General features: G+C 39.2%; 2 protein-coding genes across 8 annotated transcripts in view; one reads left to right on the forward strand and one right to left on the reverse strand.

The window, feature by feature from the left end:
- Window positions 1-10,495, reverse strand: part of HEATR5B (HEAT repeat containing 5B) — a 58,192-nt gene extending 47,697 nt beyond the window's left edge. For both annotated transcript variants that reach the window (XM_080340775.1, XM_080340776.1), the window contains exons 1-8: window positions 10,471-10,495; window positions 7,506-7,673; window positions 6,762-6,973; window positions 5,052-5,160; window positions 3,927-4,076; window positions 3,258-3,429; window positions 2,778-2,935; window positions 1,575-1,824 (exon numbers count right to left, since the gene is read on the reverse strand). In XM_080340775.1, the coding sequence (XP_080196901.1) occupies window positions 1,575-1,824; window positions 2,778-2,935; window positions 3,258-3,429; window positions 3,927-4,076; window positions 5,052-5,160; window positions 6,762-6,973; window positions 7,506-7,631 (1,177 nt within the window). In that variant the 5' untranslated portion in view covers window positions 7,632-7,673; window positions 10,471-10,495. The remainder of the gene's footprint in view (window positions 1-1,574; window positions 1,825-2,777; window positions 2,936-3,257; window positions 3,430-3,926; window positions 4,077-5,051; window positions 5,161-6,761; window positions 6,974-7,505; window positions 7,674-10,470) is intronic.
- Window positions 10,335-16,312, forward strand: GPATCH11 (G-patch domain containing 11). Of its 6 annotated transcripts, none has more exons than XM_080340780.1 (9): window positions 10,335-10,466; window positions 10,842-10,988; window positions 11,074-11,300; window positions 12,052-12,093; window positions 12,173-12,293; window positions 13,019-13,109; window positions 14,223-14,327; window positions 15,134-15,215; window positions 15,761-16,312. In XM_080340780.1, exons 2-9 carry the CDS (start codon window positions 10,942-10,944, stop codon window positions 15,814-15,816), a joined length of 771 nt encoding a protein of 256 aa, XP_080196906.1. In that variant the 5' UTR covers window positions 10,335-10,466; window positions 10,842-10,941; the 3' UTR covers window positions 15,817-16,312. The 6 variants fall into 6 exon arrangements, with proteins under 6 accessions (XP_080196906.1, XP_080196904.1, XP_080196903.1 ...); XM_080340778.1 differs by lacking the exon at window positions 10,335-10,466 and adding an exon at window positions 10,512-10,564; XM_080340777.1 differs by lacking the exon at window positions 10,335-10,466 and adding an exon at window positions 10,556-10,689.
- The last annotated feature ends 981 nt before the right edge of the window (window positions 16,313-17,293 follow it).

The raw sequence follows: 17,293 nt of genomic DNA on the forward strand, positions 1-17,293 counted from the left end.
TCACACCTAAATATATGCAAGACAGAAAGGGACAGTTTTGACATCAACTCTATATTAAAACAAAACAAGTTGCGTCATAGTGACCAAACACTCAATTCTGAAGAAAAATAGTTTTACTACTATCAACCAAACACAATCATCCAAAGACCATCAAAAACAGAATCCCAGCAGTTACTGTGGATGGCAGCACACTAAGAGGTAGGATTAATAGTACAATAAAGCAAAAGTAAGTCTACACAAATGCAGCCTGTGTGTATTGTATTTATGTATACACAATAAATAAAAATACAAACTTTAGATATCTGGCTTCTGCATATAAGTTTGCATGCATGTATATTTGGAATACAATTGTAAAAGGAAAAAAAAAAAAAAACCAAAAAAAACCCCAGAACTTCAGTAAATAATTAACCACAACCTTTAATCATCTTAAAGTCATGCAATTAAGTTAATTAAGTTCATAGATCCCATTGTATGTTCCTTCTCCTATCCGATATCCCAGAAGCTGCAACTATGACTTCAAATAAAAGAGATTTTGGTATCAGCTTGATGTTTCTATGTCTACTACAGTACAAATTTAGAAAACAACCCCCACTATATGAAGTAAAGCAACCACTACCAAATTAAAACCCTTCCAATTTATCATCAAATTCATCAGAAATGCTCAAAAAAATGAAACAAGTTCTTTCCATCATCCAAATATATAATGGTATTTCCTGAACCTTCTGCAAGGTGGCAGGAAGAATTTCTACAACTGTTTCACCTCAGAAGTAGCATTTCCAATATATGCGCTTTCCTGAAGTAATACTTATTGTGATCAGAACCCTTTTAAGGTTCCATGCATACCCTATCAAAACATACTTACACTATCAAAAAACAGTTATGAGAAGAATCTGCAAAAATTTCAGAATCAATTCCATTTCTATATGTTAAATATTATTTTAAACTCAAATTAGAAGGCAGTAGAAAAGGAGAAGAAACAGATGTTTGGTAAATACATTGTTGTGCAATTCCAATTTACTTTCTCAATCTCTAGCTTGAATTAATTCATAAGAAACAAATGCTAGAGTTGTGTCCGTCCTCATAGTGATGACATATTCTGCAACGTTCTGCAAAGGGGCCATGTTTATCTTCTCCAGTTCCAGTCTTCAGACTAAATCTTTATTTGTCACCTATAAAATCTAACTGGATATCAGTGTGGATATTAGTGGGGGATACACAAGGACGTACAAGATCCTGACCTACAGGATCTTTAACACTGGCAGTAAAGAACTCCATATGACTTTCAGTAGAACCTATCCCAAGACAGATTGCAGATGCACATTTGTTTCCCCACTTCCATTCTAAGCAAATGCAATGTCAAAAGCCATCACAGGATAACAAGACAGTATTACAAAAATCACTTGTCAAGTAGAACTTACATTTTGGATATCATACTTCAAGCAGAAAGTAGTTGAATTATATTTTATTTATAACAACAAAATTACTCCTTGCAGTAGAAGAAAGCTAAAAAAAATTAGCCCAGTAAAACAACAGTAACTTTAAACCAGTCTCAAATAAAGAAAAATGGTTCTCACCCACTGCCTTCATTTGTTTACCAATGGCTTGACACACATCTTTGGCAGCTGCAATCTGTGCTTTCTCCCCGAGTAAGCTGCCCACGGTTGCTCTTAGGATAAAGGACACGCATCTTCGAGAGTAAACTGCTTCCACATGGGTCTGAGTTGCACGAGGATGGGAGACCAGATCAAGCACATGCGACAAAAACGTAGCAAAATTGCGTTCCAACCACTGACCTCCTAACGTTGTAACAAAGACAACGTAGGCCTGCAAATTCAGAAGTTACAGACAGACCCAATTAAAACAGAAACAAAATACTACATTCAGTCACAGAAGACTAAAGGCTACAGTTATGCATAATACAGTACAGTAGCAATACCAATTAGTAATAAGCAACCCTAATGAGGGTTAGCAGGATGAATCAATCCATTAGCCAGGTCTTTCTTGTTGACACAAAACTGTTTCCAGTGTCAAGAGTAGCTCCCATACTGCTACGTATACTGTGAAGCACAAAATACTCTTTGGATGACTGCAAGAACACTCCGTTTATTGCTCTAAATTTGTCTGTTTCTAAGAATTTTAAGAACATAATGTCAGTAACAGCAACAACATGAGTTCTAATTCACAATGAAGAACAGGCATTTTTGCCAAGTTCAGCTGACAGGTTGAAAAAAAAAAAAGGGTTTCACAAAATACCCTATGATCAAAAAATACAGATTCTGACAAGTTACTGCAGCATATTGAAGTATCTGTCAGAGTGAGAATGCCTGCATTTGAAGAGATGATGTCACCTTTCTCTATCAGACAAGCGGAGCTTCCACATTCAGATACTACTCAAGACAGACATATGTAGAGGAGGAATAGTTTAACAAATCTGGGCTGCAAAAGGAGAAAAGTGTATCCTCTAAAAAGAAATAAAACTTAAATAGGGAGCTAAAGTCTTATATATATAAGATTTTAATATTTTTGTGAGCTAATCCCACTGATCAATAAGCTTTTCTTAGCACCTAAACTATTGTTACTGCACATCAATAATAAAAGAACGTAGCTTATGTAAATAACATCACATATATATCTCACAAAATAAGTGAGTCAAACCAGATTTGTAAGTTAACTTATAAACAAATGAAGAACATAAGCGTGTATATTTTCTACTAAAAGAGTTACAGTTACGTATAAACAGTGTGCTATTTAAAAAAAAAAGACAGCTTATCACAAACCTGGGTAACACCGACTCGCACTTCCCTGTTGACAGATCCTCCTACTTTTAGCATCTCTCCACCACTCTTTAGGAAACCAGATCCTCCTCGTAGAAAGCCAGTGGCCATGAGCTCCAAGACCTCCTCAAGTGTGGCTCTCTTCACATTCTGTCGCATCACTTTTGCAAAAAGAAAAAATAATCATTTAATCCAAATTCCAACCAATACAAGAAATGATCCTGAAACCAGACATATTAATTTAAAGTTGTCTTGCAAAAATCTACCTAACATTTCAGATAACAGCTTGTTTTCATGACTAAGGCAATTTTGATAGTTTGTTCTCTATTTCTTCGCATGACTATGACAGGGAATCTGTACTCTTCACTCTTTTTAGGTTACAGTTTATATAACCAAACAATCCAACTACAAGCTTCCATCTACTGGAATAACAATGTACCGTGCAGATTGTCCATCTGGAAATGGAATCCAGAAGGGCTGTACCTGTTGCTTGTTTTGGTATCAGTGCTGTAGCCATGACCGTCCCCAAAAGCTTTGACACTGCAACTCTCACACCATAGTTTGAGTTTTCCAGAGCTTTAAAGCACAGCGTTGCAACATTCTCTAGTTCAGCTGTCCACATAAACACTGCTTCATTTTGTAATTCCAGCAGACACTGTAGGAAAATAAAGACTTGCTGAGCACCAGTGGAGACCATTCCTACCTTTTATATAAGTATCAGCGTAGTTGCCAGGTTTATTCATCAAATATTTTAATATAAATATTTAAAGAGTTATTCCCCCCCACCTCATTTACCCAATAACTTACCCAAGTAAACAATCTGAAGAATCATGAAATAAGTTAACACATAAATACAAATTAAAAGAGGAAAGCACAACACAAGAACTGTGTTACCAAAAACCTCTCCCACTGATGCTAACAGGTAATATATTCTATCTCATATTTGTTTACAAAGTGGGGAAGACAACATTTCAGTGCCTTCTTCTACAAGAAATAAGACACAAGTGTGAGCTTTGAGTGTAAACTACTAAGGACTTACCTTGCTCAAGTAATCATCAAATTTCCCATCATAAACAACCGGTCACAGTCCAACTGCAGGTACTTCACAGTCACAGCAGAAGAATTTCTAGAAATGCTGAGAAACACACCCACCTTAGCCACTGCGCATCGTACAGCCATAGATCTGTCCGTCAAAAGAGATCGGGCATTCTTGTAAATGTCACGGTGACAAGAAGCTGCTGCTCCTCCAAGACCATTTAGGACTTTCTGTAAACTCATCAGAATTTCACTGCGGCCCTGAGACTGCACACACAAAAAAAACATTCATGCAAAAATGTGGACACAGTAGTCATATCAAGAACCAGGTGCATAATTCTGGATTTTCCTGTTTGTGTGTAGGAATGTTTCTGGAAACATAATATAGTTCACTAACGTCATATACAACCAATACCTACCTGGTTTTAAATAGCAGTAGGCACTATAAACAGCTTTACTAAAACTGCCTCAGTTGTCATATAAATTAAGATGAGCCCAGGCAACCCAACAAATTTGCCCTAGACAAGATGCTTCTGTCCTGCCCCACCATTTATGTGCTGCAGCCTCAGGAAAAAAGAAAAAAATACTTGATATGAGAGAACGGGAAGCCCAGGTAGTCAACAGTTTCCTATGATACCTGCACACAGACAGGAACTTAAACTGGAGGGCACAAAAAAACAGACAAAAAAACCCAAACAACCACCACCAAACACAACCAGACACACAAAAAAACCACACAGGTACAAAAGCTGAAGAAAAACAAACAAAATCCCAACAGAACCATTTGCACCAAACCAGACCCACTGATGGCCCAGGACACATTCTCTTTATTCTCTCAATATTATGATGCACACCCTCTCTTCAAGGCACAATGCATCCTGCTCACATGCAGAGTAACATCTTTGTGGCAAAACTTTCCTATTTGTTATTTTTAAACAACTGAATGTTTATTCATGGTACACATCCTAACCACAGTAGTTAGAAATGGTACATACAACCATTTTACAATTTTAATTATTGATACCACTATGAAGCAACTATTATAATATTCATATGGCAAGATTCTAAACTCTGCAGTAATAATACATGCACATGTTTAACTTGATAGTAATTACGGAAGTGATTTGAATTTTTCTACTTAGAAAGCAAACAATCCAGGCATTTTGGCAAGCACTTTTGGAGGAAGCAGGTTTCAGTTTAAATGGAATCAAGATCACTTATATAAAATAATCTGAAACTTACCTCTGCACTTTTCAGCGACTTTAAAAGATTATTCACTGTTTCTGGAAAAGAACTACCCAGCATTCTGCCCATTTTTTCATAAAAGGCTCCAACACATGCCACAGCAGCCCTATGGAAAAGGCAATAATCAGTGTACTCTTTTTCTGTATCATATAAATGAAGACAAATACTTAAACAGAAATATATGTTTTAAAAATCACTGATGAATAAAAATCTATTTATTATCCACTCTTTATACTGGCTGTTTAACACTGTGCATTTAAATCATGTTTTTTGTTCACAAAAAAAGTTAATAGCTTCTAAGAACACAAAATGTATTTGCATGAGTACTATTACAGGATCCATGCAAAGAGTGAGAAATTCTGGAGAAATCTGTGCTGAAATCTCAACACAATTAGGGCACTGTGTGTTTCAATAAACTCTCTTTTCCACACACCTGCAAAGCTGTAAAGAAAATAACACCTACCTTTTAATATGCCCTGATACATTTTTTTGTAGATACTGAATAGTATTTTTTGTTTTGAAGCCTAAGAGCTTAAGATGTATAAATTATTGCATAACACAGGAAAAGTTATGGACACTGTAAAAAAATCACTGGATTCATAAACAGTTGTATACATATTTTCCTTTCCTTGCCATTTGAGATTAGGAACGTTTTACGTAACACCATACTACAGTTACATACACAAATTTCTACAGGACCATCAGACCATCACAGAAGCAACTCCTAACAACATGTACTTTCTCATCAGAAAGGAACAAGGCTTTTTTTGAAAACTTCAAATTCTTGGGTGAACAACTTTTTAGCAAAGCTATTTGTTACAAATTCATTAGAACCTACCCATTAATGGGCATGTATTTTAAACTCATCTAGTAAAAACCCTTCTGAAGTTCCAAAGCATGTTATAGTACAAACCCCCTCCCATACAAGTTCCTCATAAAGTTGCAGCAACTTCAAATAAAAGGAGGACAGTATCTGCCCAAACTGTGACTATTCCTGATTTTGTTAAATCCTATTGTTATGAAAACGTCTGAAGGCAAGCCCAAATTGGGCTTCACTAGACACTGTGAACATATCAAACAGCACATGTGGGAAAGTACTAAAACCAGTTTCCGTGGAAGCTGTTTGTAGCATTAACGAAATGCCCACCAGTGAGACTGCTCCTACACGTAAAGACAAAGTGGATCACACATACATGTACACACACATCCACATATACAGACTCTGTTTGAGATTCTTGTGCAGTATATATCACAGTAGGGCAATACAAACAGGCAATATTTGATGGGGAAAAAAACTTGAATATTTGGTTACAATTCTCTGGGCATAGATAATGCTCATTTGGCAATCTGCAGGTTCCATCTTAAATGGGGCACCTGAGCACAATCAGCAATAATCCCACTGGTAGAATTTCTTCATCAACTGTTACCCTCTCCATGACACAAGCATGTGAAAAAACATAAGACAGTCCCTTGACCAGAGTAAAGCATCTCACATTCAGGGAGCCATGTATGCATTGCCTTTGAGTCCTGCCCTCCACAATCTCACTCCTGCTCTTTCCTCTGCTGTATCAAGTATATGTGAGCTCCAAATAAGCATGCAAACTACAAGTAAATATAAGGGGCACATGTACAGGCAGATTCTCCTGTAATATCTAGGACCACTTTGCTCAAAAATCATTCCCCTTTCCTCAAGAACGTTAAACATACAGTTTTGTGGGCAGGTAGGCTGCAGTATCATCTTTGCTCTTGATGATGTCATTACACTTGTCAAGTGTCTGAAAAACAGTAAATGTGTCTCCGATGCTGTAGAGAGCAGCAAGATTTTTTGCTAGTAGTTTTCGCGTAGGTGGCCCAGGGGAACTGCTGATGAGTCCTGTTAGCTGTTCTACAAGCTTCTTCTGTTTTTCTTTGACATCTGTCTGTTAATGGACCAAAAATAAAAAAGTCATTTAATCCTGTGCCTTGCCTCCAACACCCAGAAAAACCTACAAGAGCTTTAAGTAAATCTTATACCACTCCCACTTGTAAGTAATTCAGCAAATGGCTTGTCTCAAAGAGATTTGAGATACATTCAATAATAGCAGAGACAGATGCTAGATGCTCAGAATTAGCTGTTGCCCTACTTAATTTTTTTTTTCTTAAATGCTTACTAGAAATACAGTAATACCTGTCTTGAACATCTTTTAAGCCACTTTAGCATCAAGAACCCCTACTCTAGGATGGAAAGTTTTGCCTTCCAAATATTTAAGACAATTAAGATCTCCAACCAAACTGTTACATGATAGTCTCATACTGACTGTTTACAATTAAACACTAAAAAGCTACAAACTAATATAGAAGCTCTTCAGGCTGAATCTGAAATCACACAGTTATCAACTGGCCATTAACTGTGATGTTTCTCTAGCATGAAGTGAACACAAGTGTTTTAGAAATAAGGGGAAAAAATATTACCTTGTTAGCAGCTACCAGCACTTTATCCAAAAATCTCAACCATTCAAATATAAAGACTGGTCTCTTTGCTTCTGTGATTTGAGCTAATGCTTCCTCGTTCAGTAACAAACTATGAGCCAGCTCCATACTGGTTAAATTTCAGTTTTATTGTAAATTTCTGTAGCAACTCTGAAACAAAAATGTAAATATTAGTATAAGGTACAACAGTAGGAAGCTTTGAAAATCAAATGAAAATATGAAATCTACAGATTGCAGTATCAGCTAAGCAGTCCCATATGAAAATTATTCGCATATTTACAATTGAGTTACATTCCATTACTATTTCAGGAAACAGAGTTGATAATGTTAAAAAGAGCCACCACCACAGGAAACTTCAGGATGCTAACTCTTAGCCAAGAAAAACATACTGAAGTCCCCGTTTAAAAAGGAAAAAAAACCCCACACACAAGAGAGATAAAAGAGTCATCTCACTGTCTCTTCTTACATAAAACAGAATAAGGGTTGTCCCTAATCAAAACTCTTGATCACAGTCTCGAATCTTGGGTGTGAACCTGCCCACCTTCTCAAAATCTTCAACAGCCACTGACTTAAGACCTCCCAGATCCCACCAGCCTTGCTTTAAGGGCTGTGCAACCCAGCAAGCCTTAGGTGCTACAGCCTGGAACACAAGCAGCAGCCAAACAACTGCAAGTCTCCCCAAGAGGCAAAATGTTACAGATCAAACACCCGAGATCCTGCTCTAACAGTGAATGCTAGTCAGCAGAGCACTATCAAAAGCACGCTATCATTGTAAGCAAACATTCCACAGACAAGTTATCCTTAGCAAACCACATTTCAACAAAGCATAGCTGTTTAAAGCAGAGCAGCTAGAAAAAAAAAACCCTAAAACTTATCTAAAAATCAAGAGGAAAAAAACCAAACCATCATCCCTAAACTTTAATGTAGTGATTCTAAAACTAGGATCTTGGGAAAAAACAAAAAAAGCAAAGCTGCTAAAGAGTATTATGCAAGATATCATCTTTTGACAGCTGCACTGTTCCACCTGTGCTCTCCCGTGTTCACAGCTGCTTCCTCATTCACGGTCAAACCCAAAAAAATTCTTTAAGTCAAATGAAGCAATTTAAATTAAATATTTTTTTGTAAACCGTCCTGATTAGACAGCAGTAAAGGGTGATGTACTAATGCTACAACTGTATTATGGCTCTAAATTAACTTTAATGATTTGATGCTGATGAAACTAAAGCACCACAAGGTCTGTAACACTAAACTTGTTCCCTATTCTTTGGTAACTTGAATTATAATATTTTTCGCTGCACACATCTCTAGCAATAAATCAGCAAAAGTGGAAGAGCCACATATGGAAGCATATACAACCCTGCCCCCAACACCTGGAAAGGTGACTTCTGGCTTTTTTTTCTTCTTTTAAAGTCATTGAGAATTGAGGAACTATCGCCCGTTGGTAACGCACAGACATATTGTCTCAAAACACCTTCGCATGAAAGCAGAAAGAAACACAACAAATGAGAGCACTGTGATTCTTTGGGTATCATCCCAGAGATCTACAGCTCTCATCACACCCACACAGCACACACGTACCGTATGACAGCACAGCTCGTGACTCTTTTTCCTCCCCAAATAAAAGTTTTCATTTTCTGCTGGCCTTTAGAGCCATAAACCCCTTATACACCTTCCACACACTCCCTTATCTCTTCATCTAAAATTAGGAAACGCAAGCTCTGAGTTACCAAATCCACACACACATTCAGCTGTGCCACCAAAGCACAAGGGATCAGATACAATAACAATTACATGAATGTTCAGCTAATTGGAGACTTGGAGTCAAAACACACAGCTATGCTGGCAGTCCAAAGCTCATCTATGCTAGCCAAAGGTTTGCTCCAAATTTCAGCAAACAATGCCTATCAAGTCCTACGGATTCTGGTGAGGGCTGGGTCATACTGAGTGTGTTACAAGTAACAAATACAACATTATCTCCCACGGGATGCAGAGCAAAAGGCCTACCAAAGCCAATTAGCATTCAGTAAGTTATGGAGTGTCTAATTATAGTGATTATAAAATGTTCAGATATACTAGACTTTCCCTTCTATTTTCCAGCTGCTTTTTCTGAAGGCTAAATCAACCATTCAGATCTCCACCGTGCATGCACTTCAGCAGACTGAGAAAGCTGAAAAACAGGCAAGTATAGAAGTGACATCCTGAGGAACTGCAGCAGGTGAAAAGGCTTTTGTGCCTGGCTCCTTCCACACATATCAGCTACTTTAATAAAGCCATAGCATCTCTCTCGATGCATCGTGGCTGCTTCAAAATCCCCTCAGGAATTAACCCTTCCAGACTGTGTTACAAAGCCAGCTGAACACGGCTACACACCAGTACCTCGGCACAGGAATGACCCCAACAACCAGCCAGCAGCGTGCTGCCTCCACACCCGCGCCGCCCCCGGGTATGTACACACACACACACACACACGCACGCCAGCACCGGCTCCTGTGCTGGCGGGGCAGCCGCGGGCGGCGGGCAGCGGCGCCGAGCCGCGGAGGGCAAGTGCGGACACAGCGGCCCGCTCCGCCGCAGCCCCTGCCCGCCGCACACCGCCTCCCTGCCGTCCTTAACGGTCACGGCGCGCGTCTTACGCTCTAACCGCGCGGCGGCCGCGTCCGGCCAGCTCGGGGCTGCGCGAGGCGTGACAAGGCGGCCGCGGCCCCCGGGGGGCGGGACACGGTCACGGACACGTTCGGCCGCACGCGCCCCCTCACCCACGCCGCCCCAGCTCCGCGCAGCGAGGCGCCCCCTCCGAGGGGCCGTCAACCAGCGGCCTTGGCTGCTGCAGCCCCCGCCGTGCCCCGCCCGGCTGGCAGGGAGGGAACCGACGGGGCGGGGGGGATACGAACGGCTTTGCCCCCAGTCCCGGCGCCGGCCCCGACGCACCTCAGCACCGCGCAGGTACCTGCAGACCCGCAGCAGGAAGTGCGAGGCGCGCAGGCGCCGGCGGGCGGGGGCCGGCCGCGCGCAGGCGCCGCGAGCGGGCCGGGCCGAGCTGGGTGAGTGCGGGGCTGCCCGGGCCGCCCCCGCTGCTCCGCGCCGGCTTGGCGGCCGCTTTCGCAACGGGCGGAGGCTTTCGGGGTTGCGAGGCCTCCTGGCCGCCGGCGCGGTTGCCCCGAGGGAGGTGAGGGGAGGGGAGAGGAGGGGGTGGCCCCTATTTTTTCGGGTTCCCGTGTTTCTCCGGATTCCCGTGTTTTCATCCATCAGGGCCGTACCCCTTCCGCCCCCGGCTGCGTACGGAGCGCGGCAGACCTAAGCGGCGAGTTTTCCTTGCAGGTTCTGCATTTCAGGTGACCCGCGGAGAAATAAAATGCGTGATAAGGCGTAGCGACAGTGTTTATAGGAAAGGGGTCGGTGCGGGGCGTGTGTGCTAAACATGGAGGAAGATGAAGAGGAGGACTACATGTCTGATTCATTTATTAAGTAGGTGGCTCTTTTTTACTTCTTAAGTGATTGTAGACTATGTGAAAAAATAAAACTGATATTTGCTGGAATTACTAACTTTTAGACAGGATGTAAGGCCAGGCTTGCCCATGGTGAGGCGGATGAAGCAAGCTATTCAGAAAGAAGAAAAGCAAAAAGAAGCCAATGAGAAGAACAGACAAAAGAGTATAAAAGAAGAAGAAAAAGAGAGGCGTGACTTGGTATTGAAAAGTGCATTGGGCAGTGAGAACAAAGGCTTTGCTTTGCTCCAGAAGATGGGCTACAAGAGTGGCCAGGCCCTTGGCAAAAGCGGTAAGCTTGTCACTGTCAGGAAGTGCGTGCCTGTATTCAGATGTACCTGGATATTTTACAGACTGCAGCTGCCACTTCATTTATAGACAGGGTCAATAGCTGCCTCTCAGAGAACCCTAACGTTACTAAACTGTCAATGTATAGCGGCAGAAGAAAACTTGAGAGCAGATCTCTAAAAGCTGAAATTAATGCAGTACTACTATTGAGAGATGGAAAGGAAGCAGCAGGACTTGCCACTCAGTAAATGCACTTCCAGATGTGCATGCCTACAGGAATTGCATTAAGGATGTTTTGATGGTCTTGCAAAGCTAATAGATTCTAGAATGAAAAATGCTGCAGAAGGCTGTAACAAAGTAGTTTTCATCACAGGTATGTTACAATTGCCAAATCAACACCGTTTTCTTTTGGTTAGGTAGTGTCTTCAAAAAAGTATATGGCAATCCAGCAGACAAGCCAAAAAAGAGAGGGAATTCCTCTTCAGCTGGGTCATTTTCAATGCACTAAATGTACATTGAGTTGGGATTTTTCAACTGCCAACAAAATCCTCTAGGCGAACCTGCCTGAGCAGATGGGTTGGACTAGATGAGCTCCAGAGGTCTCTTCCAACCCTAAGCATTCTGTGATTCGGTTATTCTGTGAGGATAATGTATGTATTTAATGGCAAAAGCAGCTTGCCTGCTTGAATATACTGTACAAATCATAGTTTGAGAAAGACCTTATTTCTTAAATTGGCCTATTTTTTCCCTCACAGGCGAAGGCATTGTTGAACCTATTCCTCTGAACATTAAAACAGGTTTGTGATACTTCCTGATTTACTTAGTGGGACATGAGAGTTTCTCAACTGCTTACATTCAGCTTTTTAACTTACATAGGTAGAAGTGGGCTTGGTCATGAGGAATTAAAAAAGCGAAAAGCTGAAGAAAAACTGGAAAACTATAGACAAAAACTCCATATGAAAATACAAGCAAACGAGCAAGCTGCAGATCAGTTCAGGTAAAATGATGTAACTGGTATTCCAAGCCATGTCTAAATAGCCATTCTTTTCCTGCTTTAAGTTTGGTTATTCGTTTAGTGTGTTACTATTTTTGAATGTTGTTTGAATGACAGTTAAGAGTTGAACTGCAGATTAGCTGTTTCTCAGTTCTAAAGAAGAGGCAGATGAACACTGTAATGACAAAAGTATGTGCTGCATCATTTATTTTCGTAAATGTTAATAATGCAAACAATGTACATACTAACTTTTCTCAAGTCATTTACAACTTTTTTAATCAGAAAATCGTGTCATCTTTTTTAATATAACCACAGCTAATCTTGCAGTGTTGCTACGATGGTTTTAAAAATCAGCATAATTTTTTTAATGTTTTATTATTTTTATTTTCTCCTGATTGCTTGTTATATGTGGAGAAGGAAAACCTAATGAAGGCTGTATCTCTTGCAGATGTTTAGTGAACTGCTTTTTTCATGTCTTATGAAAACCTGCTGGAGAAACAGTCAGTGTAGTGTGATTACAAAAGCTCTGTCTTGAAGGTATAATTCCCAAGAAATACATGTGTGCTCCCACAGAAACAATGTCAGAAGGACTTCTTCAGCGTTGTCCTGGTCTGAGATGATTGGTAGGGCTAAAATCTTAGATATTCTATGTAATCAAAGCTGTCAACTGTAATGCATCTCACTGTTTGTCTATCTGCTTATTTTAGCTACCTACTTTTTCTTTACAGAATACGATTCAAAAACAAACAAGAAGAACGTAAGATGGAAGGGGACCTTAGAAAAAGCCAGAGGGCCTGCCAGCAACTAGATGCGCAAAAAGTAAGACCTGAATTTTTGGGGGTTGGAAGGAATGTTTGTAAGTTAGAGATATAGGCTACAAACAAAGTAGAGATTCAGTTCTTGGAAGTTCTCTAAAATTGTGGGATAACTAGCCTGAAGTCTCAGTGTTCAGCAACACTTCAATCCTGTCAAAATATTTTGAAGAGTATGTGTGCACCATTAAGATATTTGAAGTTGTAAACTAACCTCATGGTACCTTATGTGAGGACCCATGTTGATTTGTGTCATCAGAGCTCACCTCTTTTTCAACCTGCATTCTTGTGCTGGAGCTGGTTGCGTGTCTTTCAGTAGCCAATGTCAGTTTGTTCCTAAATGATGGTGCTGTTTGCCTCAAGTGAGGGAAAAACCTCATCACAGAACGGTTGAGGCTGGAAGGGACTCAGCAGATCATCTTGTCCAACAGGGGCACCTAAAGCAGGTTGTCTAGGACTGTGTCCAGACAGCTCTTTAGTATCTCCAAGGATGGGGTTCATGGAGGGAATCAGCAGATTCGCCAAATAAGTATTTAAATAAAAACAAACCCAAAACAATGTATCTTCCACTTGCAAGGAATAACATGGGCGATAGCAGTGAACTACCATGAATTTTTTGGCATGTGATTTCAAGTATTTTTCTTTTCACTATTAACCCATTAGAAGTTAATACCACCCCAAGACAAAGTTTGTTGAATTAGCTTAGATCATCTTTGTTGACTCTTCTTTTAACTTTACCTGAGGTGGATGAGGAAGAACTGTGTGATCTCTTGACAAAAATAACTTGGGGCAGCATGTCTTCAATGGATAAAAACAGAGTGTCTGGTCACAGCCTTTGTGTGAGATTTTGTTGCTGGGTAGCCTTACACATACTGAATATAGATGGAATAGAACTTAATGTTATCATGCATTTACTTGGTTTTTTTTAAAAAAAGTGGATCATCCTTCTTGTGGATTACTGTACTTTGTTTCCCACTACAGCTTTAGTAATTCTTGGTTATACTATACAGGAGAGTTTTAAAACCTAACATCCCACCTATTAAAAATTGGTTTTATCCAGCATCTTACAAGAAAACCTACAAAGGCAGATAGTTTTCATTTAAATTCTTCATTATTTAAGGCTATTGATGTTCCCAAGGAGACATGGTATTGGCTAGAACCAGAAGAGGAAGACAAAAAGGATGAGGAAGACAAGGAGGATGAATGCACAAGCTCAGAATTAAGTGTAAGCTCTGCAACTAAATTAGTGGTTTGATTCAGAATTAAATTTAATATTCCTTTTAAAAAGGTAGGTATATGTACATACATACATGTATAAAGGATATATGTATACATGTCATACTCCAAGCTGTAGTGAATGACCTCTTTGCAATTTTAGAGCAGTGATTTTTATAGCAGTTACATGATCAGATATAAAACATTAAACTACTGATTTATGGCTTATCTGTTTTGAAGCTAATTTTTGGAAAAAGTAGCCTAGAAATTAGGTTCTAAACATTTTTGTGTCTTAGTCAAGCTGTGCAAAATCACATAATTTATCGAAGTTACTTGCTTTTGTGTTTTAATTTTGGATGCCTCATCTCATGTCTTAGGCTGAATTTTAGAATCACTAAGTAATTTGTGAAAATGCTTCACAGACTATCTGAAGATGGGCACTGGAAATTCATGTATTTTCAAGAACTAGATTACACAGCTGTTGTTAGCCTTATGTGTTTGACTGGCGGAGATAAAGTGCGAAGAATTCCACCAAAAATATCATATACTTGAAATAGGGTAGCCAGGTAATATTTTCACCTCTCTCTTTAGTGCAGGTTTCTTAGTTGGGAAGAAGAACAACAGCCACTTTCCAGAGATCATGAATTCCTGTAGCCTATGCTACAAATTTGGGAAACTTCATTCTTTACTGAGCTACAGTATTGTGTAGCTTTTCCATAGCAAAAGTTTAAACAATCTATTTCAGTGAAGCTAGTAGCTCAAATTGTTTTATGTCACGTGAATCCCAGATTGTTGCATATCTGTATGTATCTCTAGGTATCAGAAAAGCTACACAACCTGACTGCCTATTTGAGAGAAGAACACTTCTATTGCATTTGGTGTGGAACAACCTATGAAGGTGAGAGTAAACATGTCTTCAAGTGTTTTACTTTTCTTATGCAGCTAGACTCAAATACTACATTATATCCTGTATGTCTCTCTTACTGCAGTCTTTTAAATCTGGATAGCAAATTCTCCTTCCAGGCTGCTGGTTTCTGCACAAAGCTTTGTACATTATGATTATAAGGCAATTTTTGGTGTTTACATGCACAAAATTAAAAAAGCCACACCAACAAAACACACCATATTGGCACTTATTTGAATTGGTATATTAATTTTGTTTTGAGAAAACAAAATTCAGGTATTAAAACCAGTATCATAAAAATTGGCAAAAGCTTGCAGGTGTTTCTGAAGTAGTTAGAACACTATCCAGTTTTACTGTACCAAAGAAGGTGCAATTTGTGTTCACTGTTTTAAAACAAAGTTTGGAATTAATAACTTGCAGACCTTCTTGAATTCTATTTAATTTGCTTTATGGGGATTCTTCAAATAATTGTAGCAACTTTTTTTTTTTTCCGTCCTCTGAGTTGAAATTACTCACTTTTTCCTCTGCTTATCCTGTAGACTCTGAAGATTTATCTTCAAACTGCCCTGGAGACAGTGCTGCAGATCACGACTAAAGCCTTTTTGAAGGAAGGATTCCTAGATAGTATGTATAGTACATAACATCTTTTAGAAGGTTTGGATCTGTGCTGTACTGAAAAATTCACACCGAAGTATGCAGAAGGTTAAAAAAAAATCACATTTTGAAGCATCTTATGGATTTTCTGCTTGATGCACAGTTTAATAAGAATTAAAACTTTGAATTTATAATTGAGAGGCAGGTTAGGCCTTCCACAGTCTCTGGTTATGCTCTGCACAACTGAACCATCAGCTGATTCAGGTTTGAGGAAGGGAATAAATATTGGTTAATTACTATGTTGTATAATGTGTTAAATAGTGTTGGTTGGTTGTTTTTTTCCAGTTTTACAGACATGACTAAACATCAGACTTTTTTCCCTTCCTTAGACCTGGTGAGGAAAAAAAGCTTGTGAAACATTACAGTGATGTTATTTGAACCAGTATTCTCTTGTATGTAAAGGTGCATATTTTTCATAATTAAATAGTAACAGACCATGTTGTTGTGTGGTTTTTGGTTTTTTTTTCAATATATAATGAGTACATTTTAATAGACCTTTTATTTTAAGGGAATGGCAGTTGCTACTATAAACAGTCCCTAATAGAAAAGTACTGCTGAAGTATACAAATACATTTTAAAAAAAAAAGAAAATTCAAAAATTACAAGCTCAATATTACTTAACAGTAAGAAGGTAATGGCATCGTGGGTGCTCTGTGCAAGAACTGTCAAGTATATTCAACAAAAGTTTGTCACATATCAATTTTCATATTATAAGAGTAGTTTTATGGGTGAAAGGGAAGAGGGAGTGGAACTAGTGGTATTTTGTCTGTGTCAGGATATAATTTCTCCCAGATCTTGACCACTGTAAAGAAACACTAATTAGTCCAGAATTGTGAAATTCTCTATGTATTTGTAATTCATTATAAGGATAAAAGAACAACTTCAGGCCTTACAAAAGGATGTAAAATCAGATTTCTTATTTAGCAACAAATACTTGCAGCAGATCAACAATAATTTCTGTAAGAATATAAAAAAGTCACTATGCATTCATAGTGTTCCTTTTAACCAAGCATCCACTTTTAACCCATTTAACATTTCAGAAAAATCATACTGTACTTTATTACACGTAGCACCTATTTTATCTCTGCTCATTTGCCTTTATGGAGTTCTGTGGGCTCCACAGCAATGAATAGTTTCACAAGATACAACTCAAAGACAAGCATCTGAAGACTAATGTGCCCGTCTTTCCCCCCTGCTCTCCACCATCACACACACAATTCTTCCAGTCCAGTCAGGCTGGAACTCTTTGAAGTATATAACTAAAGAGTAACAGGCAAACTGCTGTTACCTTATTTGAGGATGATAGTAAGGTCATCAGAGGTATTCACTACACTTGTTACAGTGAAGGCATGCCTCAATATTACAATAAGGGATCAAAAAGTGGCAGCATGGGAGAGAATCTTTAAGGTGCTCTCTCA

Source organism: Nesoenas mayeri (genome assembly GCF_963082525.1).
Source record: "Nesoenas mayeri genome assembly, chromosome: 3".
Lineage (NCBI taxonomy): Eukaryota > Metazoa > Chordata > Aves > Columbiformes > Columbidae > Nesoenas > Nesoenas mayeri.

Bases quoted from the DNA above. Each gene is read 5' to 3' on its own strand.
- GPATCH11 (XM_080340780.1), top strand. From the start codon at position 10,942: ATGGAGGAAGATGAAGAGGAGGACTACATGTCTGATTCATTTATTAA. The intron at 10,989-11,073 runs GTAGGTGGCTCT...ACTAACTTTTAG, and splicing joins ATGTCTGATTCATTTATTAA to ACAGGATGTAAGGCCAGGCT. The intron at 15,216-15,760 runs GTGAGAGTAAAC...CTTATCCTGTAG, and splicing joins GTGTGGAACAACCTATGAAG to ACTCTGAAGATTTATCTTCA.